The following is a 27,644-nucleotide window of genomic DNA, read 5'->3' as shown; positions in this document are numbered from 1 at the left end:
ATCAGCTTACCAGGGGGGACTTTATCAATGCCTTATTAAAATCCATGTAGACAACATCTACCGTTCTACCCTCATCCTCATATTTCCTTTCCTTAAATGTTGTAATAAATAGAGGCATGCAACTTTTATTTTGTTTTCTAACTTGATTTCTGTTCCCTGCACTTCCCTCTTAGGATTTGTCAATTTATTTTTATATAAAAATGTTTACATTGCTAAAAATCCCAAAATATTTCACTGGAGCCACATGAAACAAAAATGTCCACTGAGCTAAGGAGATACAGGGGACAGATGATCAAATAGTAGGTTTTAAGGATTTAAAGGACAAAGAGGTGGTACAAATGTTTGAGGAAGGAATTCCTGAATTGGGTCCTTTCTTGAGCTAACATTCAATATTTGAATGTCCTCTAATTTTAGGTGTTTTTCTTTGCAATAATGACAGGAGAGGTAAAGCTAAACAGGAATAGGCTCATGAATTCTTTCATCCTGCATTAAAACTACCTTTGAATCACTCTAGTTATATAGTACTGGTGTAGGCAGGTTAAAGGGTTTGTGGTAGTACTTTGCAAGTTGCTAAACTCCTTCCCATTCTGACAAAGAACATTACTGAGTATTAGTGATGGTCTCATATTTGACAGACTGGAGAAGTGGCTATGTGCTCTTTGCATGATTTTGCTGACATCGCAAGAATGAAACTGAATTGGGAATGAGGGAATGCCAAGTTAAACAATGATGACCGACTGGATGAGCTTGGAGGCCGAAGATAAGTGATAGATGCTATCAGGACTGAGGTGAAGAGAGTCTTCTGATGCTACATTGGCTGACATTAACATGATTGTCATGACCTCCCCATTCCCTACTGAATGCTTCACTGTCAGGTCACTTGTTTGTAGTGTTGGCTCTAATGATGGTTGTGTTATCAGGAGTGGAGTGATCTGCTTGCCAGATGGGACAGGCTGCAAGTGTGCATTTTGACCAGAGCTGCTCTATGCAATCAAAGCCAACAATTTTGACCTAATTATTGATTCAATTATTTTTAAGTGCAGGATCTGCAGTGAACTGCAAATAAGACAATTTGACAAAACTTAAATTAAAAACACCAAAGTAGAGCATAAAGATATGCTTAGTTTTGTTTTGAGACACAGGGTGGAAACAGGCCTTTGACCAATAATCACCCGCACACTAGTTCTATCCTGCACACTATTGACAATATACAGAAGCCAATTACAAATCTGCACGTCTATGGGAGGAAACCGGATAAAACCCACGTGGTCACAGGGAGAACATACAAACTCTGTACAGACAGTACCCATAGTCAGGATTAAACCAGGGTCTCTGACGCTGTAAGGCAGCAACTCTACCACTGCGCCACCATGCCACCGCACAATGCATCCAGAAAATCTTCACAGTCTCTTTTCATTTAGTCTGTTTGTTCCATTATTGTGCCCACATGCCCATATCCTTTGTCCTTTCCGTCTATTCTGTAATGTCTTTGTCTATAAATAAAAATCAAAAACAGCTGAAAGCAATTAATATCTGTGTAACTCTGATCCAAATGTTACAATTTTATACATCCTTTCATAAATCTATTGAGATGACCATAAGAGTCTCACAGGAGCTTGCCAAGAGACTAATACTGTCGGTATAATGCGATAATAACAGCAGGCCACATGATCCTTCTGCGAAGAAATGAGATGGTATTATTCCCTGTGCCCATTAAAGCACTTTCAGTATTTCTGATAATCGTGCAATTCTAAAGCTCAGTGTTTCAGGTGATTTGGTTACAAACTGATGGGCAAGGGTTTTGTGTGATAGAGAGACAGAAAACTAGAAGCGTCAAATATTACAGCTACTTTTAGCATCTTCATTCTTAACTCATGTAACAAACACAAAGTTAGTTATGAAGTGTAATGCTTCTATTTGCCACTATTTGCACAGCCTGTGGGCTGACAAATGTTTGCTCTTTCTCAATGGCATCTGAACACTGTCCAGTAATTACTTTAGCCATTCACCACTTTGTACACTGGCTGCTTTCATAGGAACAAATAGGACTGCCTCGCCAAGAGATAACTGTGATAATACCTAATTGAGGTAAAATAAAGATGTTCCTGAAAGAAATACATGCCACAAATACTGATTTATTTTTAAACATGGCTTAGCTTAGAAAGCATAGATTAAAGGTTTTCTGTACTTAACACACTTAAACATTAATTGTGTTACAATTGTCATGTACCTGTGCATTTTAATTTTGATTTGTGCAAGTTTGATTTTCTTTTGAAGTAATTAGTTTAGTTTAGGGATGTAGCATGGAAATAAGCCCTTTGGCCTCCCGAGTCCATGCCAACCATCGATCACCCGTTCACACCAGTTCTATGTTATCCCACTTTCGCATCCACTCCCTACACATTAGAGGTAATTTTACAGGCCAATTAACCTACAAACCTGCACATCTTAGGGATGTGGGAGGAAACCGAGTGCCCAGAGGGAACCCACACAGTCACAGAGAGAATGTGCAAACTCCACACAGACAGCACCCGAGGTCGGGATCGAACGCGGATCTCTGGTGCTGTGAGGCAGTGGCTCTACCGCCTGCATCACTGTAAAGATAAGCACAAACTAAAATGAAAGCATTTTCATAAAGGTCAATTCTGGTATTAAAACAGCAGAGAATAAAATCCTTAATTAATACGTAAATACGTAAATATGACTAAAAATAAATAAAAAGCTGCAAATACTGGAAACACTCAACAGGTTGAGTAGCATCAATGGAGAGAGAAACAAACTTGAGAAGTTAATTCTGTTTCTCTTTCCACAGATGCTCCTGATCTGCTGAGTTTTTTGCAGCATTGTCTATTTTTTAAATGTAAATATAATTGTTAATAAGGATATTTGTGGGGGCTGGGTTGGAAATAGAAAAAACATACACATTTGTCATATGACGAGGAATGAAGCAGTTTGAGCCTGTACACTTTGGAGCAAAACAACGCTGGTGCTGGAATTCTAAATAAGCATTTTCTTCTTGCACATTATACCTCAAGTTTCGAAGAACGAGTTAATTTATTTGAATGGGATATAATTCATACGGGGTTTGACAGGTTTGATGCAAGAATGATTTTTTCCCTCGCTGGCCTGTCTTGTACCTGGTGTCTGTTTCAGATCAAGCAAACAGCAATTCAGAACAAATATTAGAAGAACCTGTGGGTAGGAATCTTGGAATTTCTGAAACAAGAGAGCTGTGAAGTTTTAGTCACTGAGAAGGGAAATTAATGTTTTTTTTGCATATAAATGATCAGCCATGGCTTAATAGCTTGTGGAGCTGAATGGTTTTTCCAGCTTCTATTTGTAGATTCTTATGTTCTGTTTTTGTGTACCTGTCGTCACAAGACTTTTGATTAATATTGTGTAATCTGTTTTGATGTGGTTTAGTGGTAACAAAATGTATGTTATGTATATTTTGTTACATTGGCTTTAATTTGACAACAGCAAGAGCTTATGTGCAACTACAGGGGAGGAGCGGAGTGGGTAAATAAATGGTGTATTTAGATAGTTCATTTATCTAACCTCCAAACCAATGCAAACATTTAGCTTGGCACAGGCTCCATAGTTTGCAACAAGCCAGTTATTGTATATGATGTTAATGTAAAACAATTTCACCTTTGAATTGATGTAAAATGTAGAACACAATCGTACAATGTGCAATTTGCTAGATTGGACAATGGCACCAATTTGCCCTTGTGCCAAGAGGTCCAGCTACTTTGCATTATTTTTTTTATCACTTCACATTAGCAGAAAAGTCTTTGTCCTGTTTGTTCTTCCTTAAATGTATGACTGAATTAATTAAATCCAAAGGCAGTGGTGCACATTAATGAAAGGATGCACATTCAAAGCTTTCTTTGTTTGAACAGGGAAAATGCAGAGTCAGTAGTGTCACTCACACCCAATTTTCATCAGGTCTCATATTGATGACTGTAATTCCAATACACAAGCATATTTTTCTTTTACTCCTTGTTTGGACTATTGATGTCAGCTCTGCATTTTATTTTATTAATCCAGTTTGCCTAAACAGCAGAAAATTGTATTATCTGTGATTTGTTTTAAAAAGATGTTTGTCTTCACTCAAATATGGAATAACATTAAACAGGGCAAACTGTCAAATTCTTTGTAATTTATCATCTCATATCGTCATGCCATTTTGCATCAGAGGAGACAGTACTGATGAAGGTTAATACAATTGCTTTAATGACAACAGAGGGTTGCAGCAGAAAATAATTGAATCTTGGGCTGGAGATGACAAACAAATGGCTTGAGCTTTACTTCCTAGTCTCATTGAGTTGTTTTTCAGTTGGGTTGCTGCTTTCACATTCACATGGCAACAAAATTTGAAAGAAAAGCTTCAGTGAAATGCAGCCTTAGGAAGATTTGCAATCTATTGCAACTGAAAGGAGAGAGGTCAGCTTCGGTTGTGCTTGGCCATTGTGCTGGAGGTGAGCTTCAGCCATGAACAGCAAACTCTTCCCCAGTAGTTATAGCTCCACTCACCAGATGCCCCCCTGCCTCACCTCCAGACTTAGACAATAGACAATCGGTGCAGGAGGATGCCATTCAGCCCTTTGAGCCAGCACCACCATTCACTGTGAACATGCTGATCATCCACACTCAGTACCCCGTTCCTGCCCTCTCCCCATATCCCTTGACTCCACTATCTTTAAGAACTCTATCTAACTCTCTCTTGAAAGCATCCAGAGAATCGGCCTCCATTGCCTTCTGAGGCAGAGAAATCCACAGATTCACAACTCTCTGGGTGAAAAAGTTTTTCCTCATCTCCGTTCTAAATGGCCTACCCCTTATTCTTAAACTGTGGCCCCTGGTTCTGGACTCCCCCAACATCTAGCCTGTCCAATCACTTAATAATCTTATATGTTTCAATAAGATCATTTGTGCCTACATGCACAACCACTTCCAGCTGCTCACCTTCCCTCGCAAGGATGTTCTGAAGACGGTCTGAGACGTCTTGGACCCTGGCACCAGGGAGGCAACACACCTTCCTCGAGTCTCGCCTGCTGCTACAGAATCTCCCGGCCGCACCTCGGATGATGGAATCACCCACCACTATGAATTTGCCCGACGTCGGTCTCACCGGTTGAGTCTCATCCCTAGCTTTGGAGCCACCGACCTGACCTGTCTGCCGCTCCGACAGCTCCCAAGAGGGAGTATCTGTTTGCAAGAGGAACTTCCACCGAGGTCTCCTGCGCTTGCTTCATCCTCTTTTTTGTCGTCTCTACCCGTTGCACCTCCTGCACTTTTGGAGTGACGACCTGTCCAGGAAGCTTTCGTCTTCTCGGATGGACCACAGGTCATTCAGATGCTGCTCCAGTTCCCTAACTCGTTCATTTAGGAGCCGCACCTGGACGCAGTTCCCGCAAGTGTAGTAGTCAGTGACACCACCAGTGCCCCTGGCTTCCCACATCCTGCAGCATAAACTCTGCACTAGCTTCCCTGCCATATTTAGCCTAAGTGTTTAACTTAAACACACAACAGAACAGAACAAGTGTAGCCTCCTTGCCTCAGCCTCCTCGCCGAAGACTCTTGAGCCATAGACTCGCACTTTACTCACCAAGGCACTTCACCTCAACTAGGCCGCTCCGCTACAACTGCACTTGTTTATATCTGTTACTTAATCAACTACTTTTGGGCTAATTCGTAAATTACCTGAATTTTAATCTCTTTTTGAACGTCTTTCCCTGTGACTCACCTTCTTTCCCACTGACTCACCGACTTTCAGCCAATACTCTCTTCTCTCTGCTTCTGCCTCAGCCTGGTCTCTGGCATCTGTCCTTGGTGACGCACCTACCTTTACACGGCTTCTCCAGGCGGAAATAGTCTGCAGAGTTCTCTAGTTATCATTGGAAATGTTGGATTTCTTGAAAGCTTGTTTGGATTTGTGGCTGTGTTGAAGCTTTGGCCTTCCTCATGATGAACAGAGAGCAAAGCCTTCAATGGATGACCTTGAAGCTTGCGCTCCATGTGCTCTCCCAGCAGTAAGCCAGTAAACATCCGGTTAAATCAGCATGGATTATAGCCAGTACACTAAAGGATGTAATTGATGGCAATGGAAAAGCAGGGAACTGCACATGCTGGAATCTTGAGTAAAACACAAAGTCAGCAGTTTGAGCTATTCTAGCAAGTTGTGTTTTGCTCCTCATTGGCAATGCTTTGCTTCCACATGATTAAGTCAAAAGCTGTTTAATCTTCACTGTTGTGTGGAGCACATGAACCAGCTTTCACAGGTCATCACAGTGGTGCAGCTGGTAGATTTGCTGCCTCACAGCGCCAGAGACCTGGGTTCATTCTGACCTCAGATGTTGCCAGGGTGGAGTTTTCACGTTCTCCCTGTAACTGCATGGGCTTCCCCCAAGTGTTCCATTTTCCTCCTACATCCTAAAGACATGCGGGTTTGGAGTTATAATTGGCCTCGGTAGATTCCCTCAAGTGTGTAAGGAGCAAATGAGAAAGTGGGATTACATAGAACTAGTGTGAATGGGTGATCAATGTTCAGCATGGACTCAATGGGTCAAAGGGCCTGTTTCCATGTTGTATCTCTATACTAATCTACACAGCCTTAATGAAGAGTACTGAAGCCATACACCCACTGGATGGACAACTTTATGTTCAGGGGCAGGACCTTTTTGTTCCAGACAAATGAAGTCAGTTAGCCATAGGTGACAGGCATTGCTGATCTGAGCACCATTCTTCACCAAGGCCGAGTAAGCTGCTTAGAGGTGAGTTAAGACTTCAGAAGTGATTACATTGGTCAGAGCTTCAGTGGTGACAGAGATTTTGCATGTGATATTCTAAATCTGCAACATGGACCTGGTATACACATCTGAGAAATTGTTCTTTATGATCTGTAATTTACCAGGTCAGTTATAGAGTCATAGAGTCATAGATTGATTCAGTGTAGAAACGGGCCCTTCGGCCCAACTCGCCCACACCAGCCAACAATGTCCCAGCAACCCTAGTCCCACTTGCCTGCGCTTGGTCCATAACCCTCCAAACCTGTCCTATCCATGTACGTGTCCAACTGTTTCTTAAACGATGGGATAGTCCCAGCCTCAACTACCTCCTCTGGCAGCTTGTTCCATACAACCACCACCCTCTGTATGAAAAGGTTACCCCTCGGATTCCTATTAAATCTTTTCCCCTTCACCTTGAACTTATGTCCTCTGGGGAAATACCACCTCTGAACTGTCACCTCTGAAGAACAAATCATGAATCGTGAATTGGTTGAGACGTCTTATGTCTGAAGCCAACTGATGATGAACCAGCTTCCAACCATCCAAGGTCCCAACAATGCCAAAGTGGTAGGTATTAAGATGCATCTTTGCTTCAAGCCAGTATCGATGTTGACCTCAAATGGTTTTCCATTGTTCATACATAATGGTTTCCTTTATTGCCCCCATGTCATTCCAGAAGAAAAGAGAATACTTTTTCAGGTAGCCACAGCCAGAGGTTAATAGGATCTTGTAAATGCCTTTCCCGATTACCATGTCAACCTCCCCCCTCAACTCCATCCAAGGACCCAAACAGTCTTTCCAGGTGAGACAGAGGTTCACCTGCACCTCCTCCAACCTCATCTATTGCATCCGCTGCTCTAGATGTCAACTTATTTACATCGGCGAAACCAAGCGCAGGCTCGGCGATCGCTTCGCTCAACACCTGCGCTCGGTCCGCGTTGGCCAAACTGATTTCCCGGTGGCCGAGCACTTCAACTCCCCCTCCCATTCCCAGTCTGACCTTTCTGTCATGGGCCTCCTCCAGTGCCATAGTGAGGCCCACCGGAAATTGGAGGAACAGCACCTCATATTTCGCCTGGGCAGCTTGCAGCCCAGTGGTATGAACTTCGACTTCTCCAACTTTAGATAGTTCCTCTGTCCCTCTCTTCCCCTCCTCCTTCCCAGATCTCCCTCTATCTTCCTGTCTCCACCTATATCCTTCCCTTGTCCCGCCCCCCTGACACCAGTCTGAAGAAGGGTCTCGACCCGAAACGTCACCCATTCCTTCTCTCCTGAGATGCTGCCTGACCTGCTGAGTTACTCCAGCATTTTGTGAAGAAATACCATGTCAACAGTTGTTTCTGGGCCAGCTGCTGCTACCTGGAGAGATGCCCGTTGTTCACAGACTTTATTGCCAACAAGTGTACAATGAATGGCATGTCAGCCATAGACATCTAGCTCCACATTTATACTGGATAGACCCTTTCAGTAAAGAGCTGAAACATTTTCAACTGGATCCATTACAGACATCATCAACTACATTAAGTTGAGATTTCTTCAGGGGAGGTTGCAGCCTCCTTTGCCCCTTCTGTGGTTAGAGGGTCCTGGCATCTTTCATTTCCTGGGTATTTGGTTTTCTTCGAGGTCTGGGTGTCCTAGTGCATCAGTCACTGAAATGAAGCATGCAGGTACAGCAGGCAGTGAAGAAAGCCAATGGAATGTTGGCCTTCATAACAAGAGGAGTTGAGTATAGGAGCAAAGAGGTCCTTCTGCAGTTGTACAGGGTCCTAGTGAGACCGCATCTGGAGTACTGTGTGCAGTTTTGGTCTCCAAATTTGAGGAAGGATATTCTTGCTATTGAGGGCGTGAAGCGTAGGTTTACTAGGTTGATTCCCGGAATGGCGGGACTGTCATATGTTGAAAGACTGGAGCGACTAGGCTTGTATACACTGGAATTTAGAAGGATAAGAGGAGATCTTATCAAAACGTATAAGATTATTAAGGGGTTGGACACGTTAGTGGCAGGAAACATGTTCCCAATGTTGGGAGAGTCCAGAACAAGGGGCCACAGTTTAAGAATAAGGGGTAGGCCATTTAGAACTGAGATGAGGAAAAACGTTTTCAGTCAGAGAGTTGTGAATCTGTGGAATTCTCTGCCTCAGAAGGCAGTGGAGGCCAATTCTCTGAATGCATTCAAGAGAGAGCTAGATAGAGCTCTTAAGGATAGCGGAGTCAGGGGGTATGGGGAGAAGGCAGGAACGGGGTACTGATTGAGAATGATCAGCCATGATCACATTGAATGGCGGTGCTGGCTCGAAGGGCTAAATGGCCTCCTCCTGCACCTATGGTCTATTGTCTATTGAAGTCCGAAAATTATCTATATACTAAAACTCTTGTTTGTTTGTTTGTTTGTTCCTGAACTACAGCCAAAACGGTACACGATAGCGTGACAATTTTAGGCCCACCTTATTCACCATTGTCCCTTTGGTGCTAATGGAAGAGAATTCATTGAAATCGGTGTTATATGTTTAAAGTTATTCACATTTTAAAGTTTAAATCTATCTCCTGGGGGGGTTGGGGGAGGGAGGGAGGGGGGTGGAGAGGGAGGGAGGGGGTTGGAGAGGGGGGGAGGGAGGGAAGGGGGAGGATGGAGGATAAAGGGGCTTGAGGGGGAGGGGAAGTGGGGAGGGGAGGAGGGAGGGAGAAAGGAGGGGGGGAGGTGGAGGAGGGAGAGGGGAGGGGAAAGGGGGGAGGGGAGAAGAGGGGGGGGAGGAGGGAGGGAGGGGAGGGGAGGGGGGAGTGTGGGAGGAGAGGGTGCAAACAGTAGGTGGAAGATATCTGACCAAATTTCCTGCAGTGATGTGTAGAAACAAGGAACTGCAGATGCTGGTTTACAAAAGAGACACAAAGTGCTAGAGTCACTCAGTGGGTCAGGAAGTATGTCTGGCGAACATGGATAGGTGACATTTTAGGTCAGTTTGGACGTTTCAGTTTTATAACCCCCTCCCTGCACTCCATCTGAAATGTCACCTATCCATGTTCTTCAGAGATGCTGCCTGACCCGCTGGGTTGATCCAGCACTTTAACTTAGCACATAAGGAATGCCTTATCTAAGCAAATTAAGATGACTGGAAGCATATTAATAACTTAAAGACATGTAGTAATGACATGTTTTGTATTCTTAACAGTTAGAGGACGATATTATAGCATCACCCAACTATTTACAAACAATCCTGAACTTTGCTCATCACCAGTCTTCTGATGAATGGATGATCCTGGAGTTTTCCCAGCTTGGATTTATTGGTAAGCATGTTTGTAATTATCTCTTGTAATCACAAGATAGATTTTCAATAACAAATACATTTTCAAAATGCAGTTGTCTTTCAAATAACCAAATGCTACAAAGGCACAAATATATTAATGCTTTTTATTACAAAAGTCATTTATGGATCCTTGTGCAACTGTAAATTTTAAAGGTACTTTACCAGTCTAACATTTCAAATTTACATTGCTCATCAGGTAAAAAGCTATCTTATGGTCATTATTAAGACTACTTCAGCTGCCTTCAATGTTGGGGTCAATGAAGACAGTATAAGTCTGGGTTCAAGTACGGGTTTTTTTCCTGATAATCAAATTATGATGGATTTGATCACAACCTCAACTCTGCATTCCAACTGCCTGTGGTAATATCCCCCCCCCTCCCCCCACCCCAGCTTATCATGTAACTATATAGTTCTGCCTTAAAAAGATGTAAAGACTCTGTATCAATAGACAATAGGTGCAGGAGTAGGCCATTTGGCCCTTCGAGCCAGCACCACCATGCAATGTGATCATGGCTGATCATTCACAAGCAGTACCCCGTTCCTGCCTTCTCCCCATACCACCTGACTCCGCTATCTTTAAGAGCTCTATCTAGCTCTCTCTTGAAAGCATCCACTGACTGCCCTTAGAATAGAGTCCAAAAGACTCATGACAATCTGAGCGGGAAAATGTCACCTTGTCTCTGCCTTAAATGAGTGACCCTTTGCTTTTAAATAGTTACTGGTTCGAGATTCTCCTACAATGGGAGTTAATGCAATGCTGATAAATGCTGCCAAATGATTAGGGGCAAATTTGGGCACATTTTTAGAAATTCTCTGAGGCTTGTCTTGCCACAAATTCCAATGAGTGGTGATTTACTGTATATCTCTAATTCAGTCTCTACCCATCCCATCCTTAATGCTTGGGTTAGATACCCTATCTGATGTAAGAATGCTCACATGATTTACAGTGAAGTGTGGGCATACAATAGAATCAATAGAATCAATAGGCAATAGGTGTAGGGGTAGGCCATTCGGCCCTTTGAGCCAGCACTGCCATTCAATGTGATCATGGCTGATCCATTCACAATCAGTACCCCGTTCCTGCCTTCCCATACCTCCTGACTCTGCTATCTTTAAGCGCTCTATCTAGCTCTCTCTTGAAAGCATCCAGAGAATTGGCCTCCACTGCCTTCTGAGGCAGAGAATCATTGCTGCTTTGCTCAGGCAAGGGTGTAAAAGTGTAGGAAGGAACTGCTGTTCCTTACTGTTCCACAGTTACTTACTGTGACACCTCTTTTTTTCTTTCAAATAACTGGCTGAGACAGAAAGGTGTTGTTGAAATTTGTGTAAATGTACATTGATACCTGAGCAGGGGAATCAACGTCTGAAATTCAGTATCACAGATGACAACTGAAGTGAATTTCAGGAGCCATACAATATGCACTTAAACATCAGTCTGAAGACATTTTTTTGGTGGAAACATGAAATTATTAGTACCAGTAACCATTTCTTAAAGGTTATCAATGGTGTGATCAAGTGCTGCTGGGAAACTGGCTTTCGGCCATCCCTCAAGAGGTTGGTAGAGTAATAAGGGTTAAGTGAATTAAATAGAAAGTGCTGGAGACAGCATCCGTGTTGAAAGAAGAAGAGTCAATCAGAATTCAAGGTTTCAAGGTCAATTTATTGTCACAATTAAGGTACAATGACATTTGAGTTACCATACAGCCATACTAAGTGAAAAGCACCAAGACACACAGCCACATAAAATAAAAGTTAACATAAACATCCACCATAGTGGCTCCCCACATTCCCCACTGTGATGGAAGGTAAGAAAGTCCAATCTTCTCCCTTTTTATTCTTCCGTGGTCGGGGCTGTCGAACCATCCGCAGCCGGGGCCATCAAAGCTCCCGCAGCCGGCGATCCCAAGCCCTCACGTCAGGGTGATTGAAACTCCCTTGGCGAGACGGTTGAAACTCTCCGCGGCTTGGAGCTCCCAAATCGGTCTCTAACCAGGGGCCGCAGGCTCCACGGTGTTAAAGTCCACAGGCCCACGGTTGGAGCACTCCATAGTCGATCCCCGGCAAAGAGATCGCAAGCTCCACGATGGTAAGTCCACACCGCGCCCGCGGTTGAAACGCTGGGTCGGTCTCCAGGAAAGGCCGCGCCACTCAACAATGTTAGGCTGCAGTGGGGACGGAGGTACGATATGTTAAAAAATCGCATCTCCGTCGAAGTAAGAGATTGAAAAAAGTTATCCATATATCAGGCTGTTGTTCATTGGCTACAGCTTGGAGTCCACCACCATTCCCTCTAAATCTATTGTCAAAATCAGGGAACTCGGTTTCTGTCCTATGCACTTGGATCCTTGACTTCCTCATTGGCAGTCCTCAATCAGTAAGGGTTGGTAACAACACTGACCATCAGTATAAGGGCACCTCAGGCCTACGAGCTCAGTCCCCTGCTTTGCTCTCTCTGTTCATTACTGTGTAGCAAGTCACAGCTCCAAAGCCATCTTTAAATTTGTTGATGATCCATCATTGTTGGATGAATAAAGGGTAATGATGAGTCAGAGAACAGGGGGAGGTTGATAATCTGATTGAATGGTGCCAGAACAATCTTGCTCTCAATGTTAGCAAGATCAAAGAGCTGATTGTTGACTTCAAGAAGGGAAAACCGAGGATCAATGAACTGTGTTTGCGGCGGCGCAGTGAGGCAACAACTTAATGTTCCTCAGTGTGAAGATCTGTCCTGGCTCCAGCACATCGATGCTATTACAAAGAAAGCTCATCAAAGCCTCTAATTTTGGAGAAGTTTGACCATGTAGAAAGACATTTTCCTGTACTTGGTAAGTGTTGACCTCTCCACCACCAAAGAGATCTACAGGAAGCACTTGCTCAAGAAATCAGCTAATATCATCAGACCCACACTACTTTGGCCATGCCCTCAACTTACTGCTACCATCAGGAAAAAGCTACAGGATTCTGAGAACCATTACCTCCAGGTTTAAGAATAGTTCCTTCCTATCAACCATTAGGCTCCTGAATACACATACCCTTACCTCAGCAGTGAACTACTGTGGACTTTTTATGGGTTGCGCTATGTATTTGGAATGTTTTCATCTGGTTACCCAGTATAACTGATAATGTATTATATTGTTTATAAAGAGCTTTGACTAATTGTATACATCTCCAGCCTCTCTGCCTAAGGAAAGGTATGCCCGTGATAGTGGACGTGCAGATCGATTCCTGAGATGAACTAAATCTATCCTCTCTTGAGTTGAGAAAAATGAAATGTGATTTCACTGTAACACACAAAATTCTTAAGGGGCTTGACAGGTTCTCAAAATAAAGGATTGACTATTCAGGACAGAGATGAGATGAGATTTCTTCTCCAGAAAAGAGTAAATCTATGGAGTTCTCTATCTAAATGGGCTGTGGAAGCTCAGTCCCTGAATGTAATGAAGATAACGTTTTTGCACATTAATGAATTGGTGCAGGAAAGTAACTTTGAGGTAAAAGATCAACCTTGATCTTCTTGAATAGTGGAGTCGGCATAAGGCCTGGTTTGGCTTCTTTTTCATCTGGTTCAATTGAATGATAGTGAATTTAGGACTTTATTCCTTGGAGTGCAGGAGGCTGAAGGGTGATCTTATAGAGGTGTTTTTCTATCAAGAGGGTAATATATAGGATGGACGCATAGTCTTTTACCCATAATAGGAGAATTAAGAATTAGAGGACATGGTTTTAAGGTGATATAAGAAAATAACTGCAGATGCTGGTACAAATCGATTTATTCACAAAATGCTGGAGTAACTCAGCAGATCAGGCAGCATCTCGGGAGAGAAGGAATGGGTGACGTTTCGGGTCGAGACCCTTCTTCAGACTGATGTCGGGGGTGGGACAAAGGAAGGATATAGGTGGAGACAGGAAGATAGAGGGAGATCTGGGAAGGAGGAGGGGAAGGGAGGGACAGAGGAGCTATCTGAAGTTGGAGAAGTCGACGTTCATACCACCGGGCCGCAAACTTCCCAGGCGAAATATGAGGTGCTGCTCCTCCAATTTCCGGCGGGCCTCACTATGGCACTGGAGGAGGCCCATGACAGGGAGGTCAGACTGGGAATGGGAGGGGGAGTTAAAGTGCTGGGCCACCGGGAGATCAGTTGCGTTAATGCGGACCGAGCGCAGGTGTTCAGCGAAGCGATCGCCGAGCCTGCGCTTTGTTTCGCCGATATAAATAAGTTGACATCTAGAGCAGCGGATGCAATAGATGAGGTTGGAGGAGGTGCAGGTGAACCTCTGTCTCACCTGGAAAGACTGTTTGGGTCCTTTGATGGAGTTGAGGGGGGAGGTAAAGGGACAGGTGTTGCATCTCGTGCGGTTGCAAGGGAAAGTGCCCGGGGTTGGGGTGGTTTGGGTAGGAAGGGACGAGTGGACCAGGGAGTTGTGGAGGGAACGGTCTCTGCGGAACGCAGAGAGGGGAGGGGATGGGAAGATATGGCCAGTGGTGGGGTCCTGTTGTAGGTGACGGAAATGTTGGTGGATGATATGTTGGATCCGCTGGCTGGTGGGGTGGAAGGTGAGAACGAGGGGGATCCTGTCCTTGTTGCGAGTGGGGGGAGGGGGAGCAAGAGCGGAGCTGCGGGATGTAGAAGAGACCCTAGTGAGAGCCTCATCTATAATGGAGGAGGGGAAGCCCCGTTTTCTGAAAAACGAGGACATCTCGGAAGCCCTAGTCTGAAACACCTCATTTTAAGGTGAGATGGGCAAGATTTTTTCAATTTGTTCACTCAGGGTTGTGGGTATATAAAATAAACTGCCAGTGGAGATAGTTGAGGCAGGTACTGACTATCACAGCATTTAAAAGACACTTGGACAGGTACAGTACATTGAGAGGAAAGGGTTGGGGGGGATATGGGCCAAATGTGGGCAGGTGGGACTAATGTAGATGGGGCACCTTGGTCAATATGGATAAGTCGGGCCTAAGCAGTATGACTATGATATAGAAGGCAGAGGAGATATGGGAATGAGAGTTAATGCCAAAGATGACTAGCTCAGGGTCATATTTGTAGACTAATGGAAAGCATTTCATAAAGTCGATGCTCAGTCTGATGTTGAGAAGACTACATTATGAGCAATTAATCTTATTTAACAGCTAATTGTAAAGAGCAAGTAAATTGATGACTCACCCGAAAGTGGGAAGAAGATGAGAAGTTGCAGTAAGGAGAGGGCATGTTGGTGAAATGAACCAGAAGGAACAATCCTTTCCCCTATGGTCCTGAGAGAACAATCCTTTCCCCTATGGTCCAGAGGGAACAATCCTTTCAGATTCTTGATAAGAGGGTGGACAAAATCACCTTACTTGTAATGTATATTTACAATTTACATTAATGATTTCAATGAAGGAATTAAAAGTAACATAAGCAAATTTGCAGATGACACAAAGCTGGGTGGCAGTATGAACTGTGAAGAGGATGCTGTGAGGATGCAGGGTGACTTGGACAGGTTGGGTGAGTGGGCAGATGCATGGCAGATGCAGTATAATGTGGATAAATGTGAGGTTATCCACTTTGGTGGCAAGAGCAGGAAGCCAGAGTATTATCATGGTGTCAGGTTAGGAAAAGGGGAAGCACAGCAGGCAGTGAAGAAGAAGGCATGTTGGCCTTCACATCAAGAGGAGGAGTATAGGAGCAAAGAGGTCCTTCTACAGTTGTACAGGGCCCTGGTGAGACCACACCTGGAGTATTGTGTGCAGTTTTGGTCTCCTAATTTGAGGAAGGACATTCTTGCTATTTAGGGAGTTCAGCGTAGGTTCATGAGGTTAATTTCCGGGATGGCAGGACTGTCATATGATGAAAGAATGGAGCGACTGGGCTTGTATTCACTGGAATTTAGAAGGATGAGAGGGGATCTTATAGAAACATATAAAATTATTAAGGGATTGGACACACTAGATGCAAGAAACATGTTCCCAATATTAGGGGAGTCCAGAACCAGGGGCCACAGTTTAAGAATAAGGGGTAGGCCATTTAGAACTGAGATGAGAAAAAACTTTTTCACACAGAGAGTTGTGAATTTGTGGAATTCTCTGCCTCAGAAGGCAGTGAGGCCGATTCACTTGATGCATTCAAAAGAGAGTTAGATAGTGCTGTTGGAGCTAGCGGAATCAAGGGATATGGGGAAAAGGCGTGAACGGGGTACTGATTGTGGATGATCAGCCATGATCATATTGAATGACGGTGCTGGTTCGAAGAGCTGAATGGCCTACTCCTGCACCTATTGTCTATGTATCTAAGTATCTATGTAATAAAAGGGTCGAGGTGCTGAGAGTGGGAATCCTGGGTGCATGCCGATGATTTTCTAAATATGCATTCCCAGTAGGGGAGATTCCTGAACCACACATTCAGTAAAAGTCCTACATCACATAATAGAAATTAATGCTCAATATTTACTCAGGTGGTCATGTTAATACAATAATACTCACTGCTCAATAGCTTCCCCTTAAGCAGTTCCTTGGGATTGAGGATGACTTGTTTCCAAACTAGCCTGGTGTAATTTATACATGGTGAAACCAAAATGTATAAAAATGGCCTTTATTAAAATCTGACAATGTGCACTTTAACCACATGTGTTTTTTTTTCTATTACAAATCTCAAATTGTGGAGGACAGAGGCAAATAAATAAATGATGGGTCTTTGTCCCAAACACTATGGAGGGCACTGTATATCTGAAGAATTAGTCAGATTTTAACAGAAAACATAACACGTCTGGCACAACAAACTGGAACGAATGTCTCGGCTATAGATCAGTCCAGTCTACATAGGATATTTGGTGGAGGAATTAGAAGTAATGCAAGTTGGTGACGTTCATGAGATTGTTGTTGCCTGTAATACTAGAGAAGCAATTCTTCTTCTTCAGAGTACTTCATTCCCTTGGTCAAGGAAGTGAATGTGAAAGATGCAAAATTGTTTCTTGCAAATTTGAATGAAAAGAACAGGGGGAAAGTTGCAAACCTAATTTTTTGAGTTGGTTTCTGCTTTCTCGAGCACAGTGAAAATATCGATCAGAATTAATGTTAATCTGTCAAATTGCTCAAAATCTCAAATAAGGTTAGCATCTCTCAGATAAGTTCTCGCACTGTTAATGATTCTTTTTCTTTTTTTTTTAGCTATTCCAATTTAACTGGTTAAAACCACAGTTTGACGTAAATCTCTATTTGACTGTTTGAAAACTACAATTGTATTGTCCTGCACATGCAAGGTTAAAAATAAATCCCCTTCAAACATCCAATGCTTTATAATGACAATTTAGTAATAGAATTTCTCTTTAACTCTGTGTACTGAATAATTTGGTTTCTGTATTTGTTATTATCTTGAAAAAAAATAGTAACTGTTAATAATATTAGAAAGTCTAGCATTGATTTGGACTCTCTTAACTATAGTACAAAAGCTTTATATTGTATTTGAGAACTTGAATTGGAATTTGATTTGCAATATACCTATCAAATTTCTTTGCAGCATTTAAGGAGTTCATTGTTGATATCAATCGGTAACAAGATGAAGGCAGATATCTGAGCTATGCTGCCTCAGTTTCTTTACAATGAGATATTTTAAGCTGTTCTTATTAAAGTAGATACCATATTGATTCAAGGATCTTAGCGATATTAAATTTGAATATGAAGTCAGCCTTTTCTGGTCTCTAAATTTAGAAGGCTGTCGCTGCCTATGGTATGAATAATAGAACTGAGGAGAAAGCAGTTTTTAGATGTGACATTCTTTTTGTTAGTAAAAAAAGTGGATGTTTATTCATGAGTAATTTAAGCACATTGTCGACATCTTGTGTACTGCTATTCTTCATATTTATGAATGCACCTGCACTCTCATTATTGAACATGCGACTGAATGTCAGTTCACAAAGGTCCATATTGACCAACTCTTGTAATTCAGATATTAGCAACACACAATTATCTGTTTCACAATCTTCCAATACATTTTGCCACAAAGTCAATACAGTAAATCACTCTAATTCACAATACAATCAAAGTAGTTGGATTTGGCAGTCAGCTTTGCAAAAAGAGTTGTTTCTGAATGTTCATAATGAATCTGCTTTTATAATATTACTTAGATTATAGTCACTTACTTCATTTGTTTTCTGTTGCGAACTTTTTCAAATATGATTATGCTTCAATTGTTAAATATAAAATCTCCCATAATACACAGAGAGTCAAACTAAAGTATTCTCCCTTTTGTGTTTTGTTTGATTTAGGAAAATTGTTCAAGTCTCCTGATCTGACCTTAATCATAGAATTCATTATCATGTTCTACAAGGACAAGCCAATAGACTGGTTACTTGACCACATATTGTGGGTGAAAGCTTGCAATCCTGAGAAAGATGCTGTAAGTTTGTTTATCTTTCACGGTCAGTGTGACAATAGAAATGAAACTTGAAATTACTGCTGCTGTCTCTGTTTTATTTAATCTCATTTTGAATATTAGAAACTGAAGGGTACCTTTATTTAACTTTGAGGATGTTTGAGACTAATGAAAGTAACTTAAGTATTACATTCTCATAATTAATCCAGAACCAGTTGGGGAGAGCTGTACAATGAATTATTTTGTACGAGGAAAAGATTTAAGAGTTGAAGTATTATGTTTAAACTATTGAATAATGTGTTTTTGTAGTATCAGTATTAAGCGACATATTTGTTGGAACAATGATCAGTTCAGCCTAGAATGCTGTTCATTTACTTATCTCATCTTCAGTTGGGTTGGAATTTGCTTTTGTTTTCTTTTCCACCTTGATTTTGCTCATCCCTTTATACGGTGCTAATTTACAACTGGGCGTACATTCCAAAGATTCCACCACCAGTATTAATCAAGTGTGCGCAGGTTAGAGGATTATGGAGGACCGCACAGTTGAGCCCAATCAAAATAATATCAAGGTAATTTCCCATTAAGTGAAGATCCATACCAAGAACACATGCTCAAAACATACCCCTAGAATTTCAATGACAGCAAAATCATGAAAAGGCATCCGGAGGATTTTGCGCTGAATGGAAAAAATATTAACCAATAACTGGTGCCACCATTTGCATGAAACAATGCTAGTGACTTCTGTTCATTAATGATCTGAAAGTTAAATTTCTCCAATATTTCAAGTAATCCCAAATATGAGTGATATTTTCTAACTTGTGCAAGCCTGATAAAGAAGTGGATGGGAGAAACAGCAGAACTACTCTGGTAGAAAGATGCAGTAGAAACAGAGAGAAAACCCACAGGGAGCTCCGGTTTCCCCATTCCAAAGACATATGGGTTTAGGTTCATTGGTTTCTGTAAATTGTAAAATGTCCTTAATATGCAGGATAGTGCTAGTGTACGGAATGATTGCTGGTTGGCGCAGACTCGGTGGGCCGAAGGGCTTGTTTCCACGCTATATCTCTGAAGTAAAGTCGAAAGGCCTACTTCTACCAAATTTTCAAATCTGTGATTAAAAATTAGAACAAGAAAAGATTTCTCAATTGCCCTTAAGAAATGCAGTTTCCCCAATTAATGTAATTATGAAAATTGATTTTATTACTCAGAGCAAATTCTGGTAATTAGTTGCACGAAGAAAGAACAAGATTTCAAAATTACTATTTATTTATTAAAATTTCAGAGGTCTCACAAAAAAAGCAGGGCACAGCGGTAGAGTTGCCACCTTACAACGCCAGAGATTCGGGTTTGATCCTGACCACGGGCACTGTCTGTACGGGCACTGTCTGTACGGAGTTTATACATTCTACTCGTCACCTGCGTGGTTTTCTCCGGGATCTCTAGTTTCATCTCACACTCCAATGATGTACAGGTTTGTAGATTAATTGGCTTAGTAAAAATTGTAAATTGTCCCTAGTGTGTGTAGGTTAGTGTTAGTGTGCGGGGATTGCTGGTCGGCGCAGACTTGTTGGGCCGAAGGGCCTGTTTCCGCGCTGTATCTTTAACCTAAATAATATTTCCATCCCAAAGTGAAGTTACAGCTTAAAGCCTGCATGTTTCATTGCAGGCAACATGCTCATCGAAAACCTTTGGCCTAGTCATTCTTCAGAGTATGAAGTATGAGGAGTCTGCATAAAGTATACGCAGTTGGTTTTTATTGAAATTATTTTGCTTGATAATTCTTTTTAAAGAAAATTAGTGGCATGATGTGAGGATTAGTTCCACAATTCTAAGGATAAGGTAAAGTGCATGGTTAGGAGACAGTGGTATGGCATTAAAGTCCTACTTCTTAAACCTGTACTTTTTACAAACACAGTTTGCCTTGAGAAGCAGGAGAATACATAATTGTCCGTATGATTTTTAAATAGAAGCCTTTACTATATTATTCTTTCTGCCAGGAAATGTATCATTTTTACAATAGGTTTCTGGCTGGTTAGATTCCAGGAAGGGAGTTGAATAGTAATCTATGAAGGGTAGGTGATCTATTCTACCTTGTTTCTACTCATGTGATAGGTGTGTACATGTTTTAATTGTTGCTCAAGACCGTTGCAGCTCATACTTACAAATTTTAAAAAGAGAAAATATTGTCAAAACCAAAATGCTTAATAATAATTTTGTGCATATTGAACTCTCCCTGATTACTTACAGTCATTGTATCTAGAAACAATCTTACTTCTGCTAACCCCTAGTCCTTACCTTTCACCCCATCAGCTGTTGCATACAAACACATAATCCTCTAACATTTTCGCCACCCTCGACGGGATCCCACCATTAGTCTCCTCTTCCCATCTCCACCCCTTTCCTCCTTCCGCAGAAACAGTTCCCTCCGCAACTCTCTGGTTCACTCATCCATTCCTACCCAAACCAGCCCCTCCCCAGGTACCTTTGCCTGCAACCGCAGGAGATGCAACACCTGTCCCTATACCTCCTCTCTCGATTCTATCCAGAGACCCTGACAGTCCTTTTAGGATAGGCAGAGCTTCACTTGCACCTCCTACAACTTTATCTACTGTATCCGTTGTTCAAGATGTGGACTCTTATACATCGGCGAGACCAAACGTAGACTGGGCGATTGCTTTGCTGAACACCTTCGCTCAGTCTGCCTGGACCCCCCAGTTGCTAAACATTTTAATTCCCCTTCCCATTCCCACACTAACCTTTCTTGTCAGAGTGAGGCTAAACGTAAATTGGCGGGAACAGCAACTCATATTTCACTTGTGCAGCTTGTGCAGTGATATGAATATTGATTAACTTCAAGTAACCCCGGCATTCCCTCTCTCTCCATCCCTCCCCCACCCAAGTCGCAGCAGCTTCTTGTTCTCATCTAGCAAACAGCTAACAAAGGCCTGTTTCCTTTATCATCGTTACTTTTTTTGCATTTTTTTCATTCTTTTATTCCATGTCTCCCTACATCACTGTCAATATCTCTCATTTCCCTTCCCCCTGACTTGGCTGAAGAAGGGTCGAGACCTGAAACATCACTCATTCCTTCTCTCCAGAGGTGCTATCTGTCCCGCTGAGTTACTCCAGCATTTTGTGTCTATCTTCGTCTTTATAACACTGTCTGAAAAGCAGTTGGAAGAATTTTCTGCATGTCACTTGGTGTTAACATTATTGTGCAACACAGAGATCGTGAGAGCTTCCTCTATACAAATCAGAGGCATTACATCTGACTCTTAGGCCCAAGGAGTTTTGGTTAAAAGAAGCAATGGTCAGGAAATCACTCTCCCAGACACATCAGTTTTCTATATCTTTAAATTAACCAATAATGGGAGTTGAAAAGTGCTTTATTTTATTAATCTGTTTTGTGATCCCTCAGTGAAAAGAAGCATGATACACCATAATATTGATTTGCATTATCCAAAGGGACTGACTTTCAAAGTATGTGTAATCCATTAGGACATAATGCACTCATCCTTTGGATACAAGGCTGCAGTGATTTTATTGTGAAAGCACTGAAGTGATTAGGGATTTAGGAATAAGTGGTAAGCTTTATGCAACAACTCTTCTAATGGTTTTCTCAATTGCTCAAATCATCTTCTAAAATCATGTTAATGTGGGCGGTGATATCAGAACAGGATTGATGAGTATCAGGCAGCAGACATGGCCATCAGCAGTCTGCTGGGTTTTGGGGACGACATCATCCAATGAAGGATTGTGTATATTTCATACTCTGGTAGATGATATGATCAATCAACATAACAGAATGAGCATGACTATTTCTTTTACGAATTAACTGTGTTTTGAAGACATTAATCACAGAAGATGTTACAAATATAGTTTAGCCAGTTCCCACTAGAATAATAAGAATCATATTAATATTTTAGCTACCCTGTTAAATGATTTTCAAGCTATTCTAGAATTCAAGACTGTCATATCATGGAATATTAATTACAATACCCAGAAGATTATCACATTGCGGATCATAATTGTACCAAAAGTAGGAGAGTAATATATAATTACATATATGTAGTTTCCTGTAAGCATATTAAAAGCATGATTCCTGGGACTCTGATATAAATAGTGGTCAGATTTTCTTTTGTTAAAGGTAGTCAACTTCTTTTAAAGTAGTCGTGGGTGTGACCTTGATCGAAGGAAGCTGATTGAAGATGGAAGTGGCCATAAATCCTGGCAAATGTCCCTTGTGATCTAAGATGCCCTGTTCAAACTAATTTCTGGAGTCATAGAGTTATTCTGCGCAGAAACAGACATTTCAAACCAACTTATCCCGCCGACCAAGTTGCCTCCCTGACACAGTTCCATTTGCCTGTGTTATCCGTCTGAACTTTTTCTATCCATGTAGCTATCCAAATGTATTTTAAGCATTGTCATTGTACCCACTTCTATCATTTCCTTTGACAGTTCGTTCCATATATCCACCAACCTCTATATGAAAAAGTAACCCCTCAGGTCCCCTTTAAAATTTCCCCCGCTCATCTTATATCTATTCTCTTGTGTTTTGGGAGAAATCCTGCGGCCATTCACTTTTTTATATGCCTCTATATGTTCACTTTATTGCCTTCCTATGCTCTAGCAGAAAATGCACCAGCCTATTCAACCTCTCCTTATAACTCAAGCCATCCAGTCCCGATCGATCCCGATATCATCCTTGTGAAACTTTTCTGCATCCTTTCTAGATAAATTACATCCTTCCTATCACAATGTGACCAGAACTGCACAAAGTACTTTAAGCTTGGTCCCACCTATGTATTGTATAGCTGCAACATGATGTCCCATCTTGTGTATTCAATGCCCTGACGGATGAAGGCAAATGTCTTCCTCACCGACTTGTGTCGTCTTTTTCAGGGAACTATGTACTTGCACCCCGTGTTCTTTCTGTTCCACAACACCCTGGGTACTGAGTACATTCAGCCCTGGTTTAACTTGCCAAGATGTAGCCCTTCACACTTGTCCAGGTTGATGTTAGGCTCACCGGCCTGCAATTTCCTGGCTTGTCGTAGCCTTTCTTAAATAAAGACATAACGTTAACCATCCTCCAGTCTTACCATGGCTAACAGTGATACAAATATAGACACAAAATGTTGGAGTAACACACCGGGCCTGGCAGCATCTCTGGAGAAAAGGAATCTATGATGTTTCGTGTTTAGTTTAGTTTAGAGATACAGCACGGAAACAGGCCCTTCGGCCCACCGGGTCTGCGCCAACCAGCGATCCCCGTTTATTAGCACTATCCTACACTCACTAGGGACAATTTTTACATTTACCAAGCCAATTAACCTACATACCTGTACATCTTTGGGGTGTGGAAACCGAAGATCTCGGAGAAAACCCACGCAGGTCATGGGGAGAACGTACAAACTCTGTACAGATTGCACCCATTGTTGGGATCGAACCCGGGTCACTGGCGCTCCATTCGCTGTAAGGCAGCAACTCTACCGCTGCGCCACCGTGCCGCCTCGAACAGTCTGAAGGGTTTTGTCACGAAATGTCACCTATTGCTTCTCTCCAGAGATGCTGCCTGGCCCGCTGAGTTACTCCAGCATTTTGTGTCTATCTTTGTCGTAAACCATCACCTGCAGTTCCTTCCTACACACAGTGATATAAATATCTCTGCCAGGGCCCCAGCATTTTCTCCTTGGCTTCCCATAATGTCAGAGGGCACATTTGGTCAGGCCCTGTGATTTATCCACCGCTTTGCACTCTTAGTCTGCCAGCATCTCTTTATTTGTAATGTGTTTATGTTTCAAGACATCACTACCCTCTTTCCTGAATTCCCAGGGTTCCATAACCTCTTCCACAGTAAATACAGAGAAATATTAATTTAAGACCTCACCTATCTCCAATGGCTCCACACACATAGAAGAGTACATTGATCCTCAAGGGGCCCTTCTCTCCCTAGTTACTCTTTTGTTCTTAATATACATTAAAATCTCTTAGTATTCTCCTTCACCTTATCTGCCATATCATGCCTGTAACATCTGTACCTCAGAACACTGAGCTACTAGTTCCGCCCATCCCAGAACGATGTTTCTGTAATCCCAGTCCCCTGTACCTATAAATGCTCTGTGTTCACCTGCGTTACCTCTCGGGATTCTTTTATTAAAATAAGAGCAGTTTCTAAACAGTGGAAAATTTGAAACGGATGAACTTCATGATATTACATCCATCCTTAAAGATTCATAGATAGCACAGAAGGATATTGCATTTAGACTTTTATATTCGGTACGCTGCAATACAAGGAGATTGACATCCCTGCCATCAAGGTTTATCCTTGTGGTTTTCATTCCCCCACCACTAATTTGGCATGGTCATGAAATGTTTCCCGTCATACATAAAGTCTGTCATAGCAATTGCCTTTGTCAATGTTTGCCTATGCTCTTGAGTTATTTTTGTTCTCGGTCAGCACAAAGCAAAACAAAAACATGTCAGAAGATTACAGATAATAACAGCAGATACATCCATGCATAAATTTGCTTACATATCTTTCATGTCCTTAAATTCTGAACATGTTCATATCATTCTACTTACAGTTATTCCTGCACAGGGAACAACTTTTTTTGGATGACAAATAAAGCTATCTTGAATCTTGAATCTTGAATGGGTGAAAACATGAGTGGGCTTTCATTGTGTTTCTTATCAGATTAGATGTAATATAATCCTAAAAGCTCATGAATTGAAAAGTAGCAAACAGTGGGAAAATGCTTGATGGTAATATAAATGATGTGATAATACAAACTATCAATGGGATTACAAAAATTCAAAATGGATCAGCCATGATCATCCTAAATTGTAGAACAGATTCACTGGGCCAAATTGCCTATTCCTCTTCCTATTTCACTATATGTTCTCGTTATATGCTAACATATTGTAGATAAAAGATGCACACATTTCCCAAACTGCCCCATTTGTCCAAAATTAGATCACTTAGGACTGGTTTTTCTATTCACTCTCTTGCAAGACCAGCAATTATTGACCATTTAAAATTTGCGATTGAGGTGGTCGTCTTGAGCCATGGTGATGATATTCATATATTGCTGTTAGGGAGGGGGGAACAATTTTAGGATTTAGTCTCAGTAATAATGAAGGACTAGTGATATATTTCCAAGTCAAGATGGTGTCCAACTAACTATGAAGATTGGTAGGTTAATTGCTCCTAATGTGTGTAAGATGCAGAGAGGGGGATGTTGAACTGAATATGGAGGGAATAAGATTGGATAGTATTAGTGTAAAATTGGTTACCAGCTTGGACTCGGTGAGCACAAGGACCTGTTTCCATGCTCTATTTTTCTGTGATTATGACTTTACAGGCACTAATAAAAGCAACTATATTTTGTAGCTGCATTTATAGCAACAAATCTAATCTTACCCCATTGATGAACCAACCATGTGATGCTGTGCAGATAAAGTTTACAACACCTGTGCCTATACCACCTCCCTCGACTCTGTCCAGGGACCCCGACAGTCCTTTCAGGTTAGGAAGAGGTTCACTTGCACCTCCTCCAACCTCATCTACTGTATCCGTTGTTCAAGATGTGGACTCTTATACATCGGCGCTACCAAACTTAGACTGGGCGATCGTTTCGCTGAACACCTTCGCTCAGTCTGCCTGGGCCTACCTGATCTCCCACTTTAATTCCCCTCATTCCCACGCTGACCTTTCTGTCCTCGGCCTCCTCCATTGTCAGAGTGAGGCTAAATGCAAATTGGAGGAACATTGGAGATTGACTTCTCTAATTACTAAGTAACCCCTGTATTCCCTCTCTCTCCATCCCTCTCCCACCCAAACCGCACCAGCCTGTTGCCTTTATCATCGTTACTTTTTGTGCATATCTTTCATTCATTTGTTCTATATCACTGCACATCACCATCTATATCTCTTGGTTCCTTTTCCCCCCGACTCTCAGTCTGAAGAAGGGTCTTGACTGGAAATGTCACCCATTCCTTCTCTCCAGAGATGCCGCCTGTCCCGTTGAGTTATTCCAGCACTTTGTATCTATCTTTGGTTTAAACCAGCATCTGCAGCTCCTTTCTACACAGAAGGATTAGCACTCCAGGAATTAATCTTGGAGTTAATCCCACTGAGGAATAACACCCATGGGGAGCAATTGGTGAAAAAACACACTTATACATACATGATTTTGTCCTTTTAAATGAATATTAGGGTATTGTTAATATACAGTTTCTAACAGGTGCTCTCTTGATGCACCAGTAGTTGTTAACCGCAAACTATTGCGTGAACATTTAATTCTTCAAAAATATCTGTTATATTTAACTCACAGCAGTCAGAAAATTTGTAATTAACAATAATAGTAGTGGCAAATATTTAGCATTTTTTGGCAGATTAGTGATGGAAGTTGTATTAAGCCAATTTTGCTTTTTCATGTCTGAGAGGAAACAAAAAATGTTTAGGGTCTCAAAGTACTCTGGAGATGGTACTTTTTAATTCTGCTCTTGAATGCAGATTTAACAAAAAATGCTTTTGGTTCTGCAATGAATAGTTATGCAATGTCCTTCTGTAAATTACACCAAGGGAAAGATTATGTAATCAATCAGATTATGGTTTTAAATTGCAAATAAATAGATTAAACTATTTCCACATTTTCCTCTCTCAGAAACATTGTGAAAGACAGAAAGCTAATTTGCGAATTCGCTACAGACCCTCCCTTTTTCAGCATGTAGGAACTCATTCTTCATTGGCTGGGAAAATTCAGAACCTAAAGGTATGTCAAAGTATCTCTGTAGTGAAAGCTTATTGTATATTACTTTGGTGTGTGCAGATTGTATGCACTATTTTAACATGGTGGTAAGCTGTTAACAAAAATGTTTTACCAGTTCAAAGTAAACTGATACAGATGGCACTCAAAGACTTTCTCCACTGCATAAATTTATGCAATGAGGTTTTTTTTTCTACAGTCAATAACAGTGGATTCAGTTCTTCTTTTCTATGTCAGGGAACTGCAAATCATCTTGTATCGGGTCGGTTACAATTAAGTGCTCTTTTCTGCAGGCGATTTTGGTTCTGCTTAATTACTTTTGGTGCTTTTCTCACGAAAGTCATTGATACCATCTTAAGCATTTATTTGCCAGCCTAACAGGCAATTATGTAGGCAAATGAAAGTTACATTTCTGCGGGTGTAAAGCTA

At 41.7% G+C, this 27,644-nt stretch overlaps 1 protein-coding gene across 1 annotated transcript in view; it reads left to right on the top strand.

The window, feature by feature from the left end:
* LOC144600399 (alpha-1,3-mannosyl-glycoprotein 4-beta-N-acetylglucosaminyltransferase B-like) overlaps positions 1-27,644 on the top strand; it is a 126,517-nt gene that overhangs the window by 78,432 nt on the left and 20,441 nt on the right. Inside the window, exons 8-10 of the mRNA XM_078411988.1 lie at positions 9,959-10,073; positions 18,335-18,465; positions 27,114-27,221. Coding sequence (XP_078268114.1) covers positions 9,959-10,073; positions 18,335-18,465; positions 27,114-27,221 — 354 coding nt within the window. The remainder of the gene's footprint in view (positions 1-9,958; positions 10,074-18,334; positions 18,466-27,113; positions 27,222-27,644) is intronic.

Source organism: Rhinoraja longicauda, chromosome 1, assembly GCF_053455715.1.
Source record: "Rhinoraja longicauda isolate Sanriku21f chromosome 1, sRhiLon1.1, whole genome shotgun sequence".
Lineage (NCBI taxonomy): Eukaryota > Metazoa > Chordata > Chondrichthyes > Rajiformes > Arhynchobatidae > Rhinoraja > Rhinoraja longicauda.
Note: the sequence above shows the minus strand (reverse complement) of the source record. Positions and strands in the feature narration are given on the sequence as shown.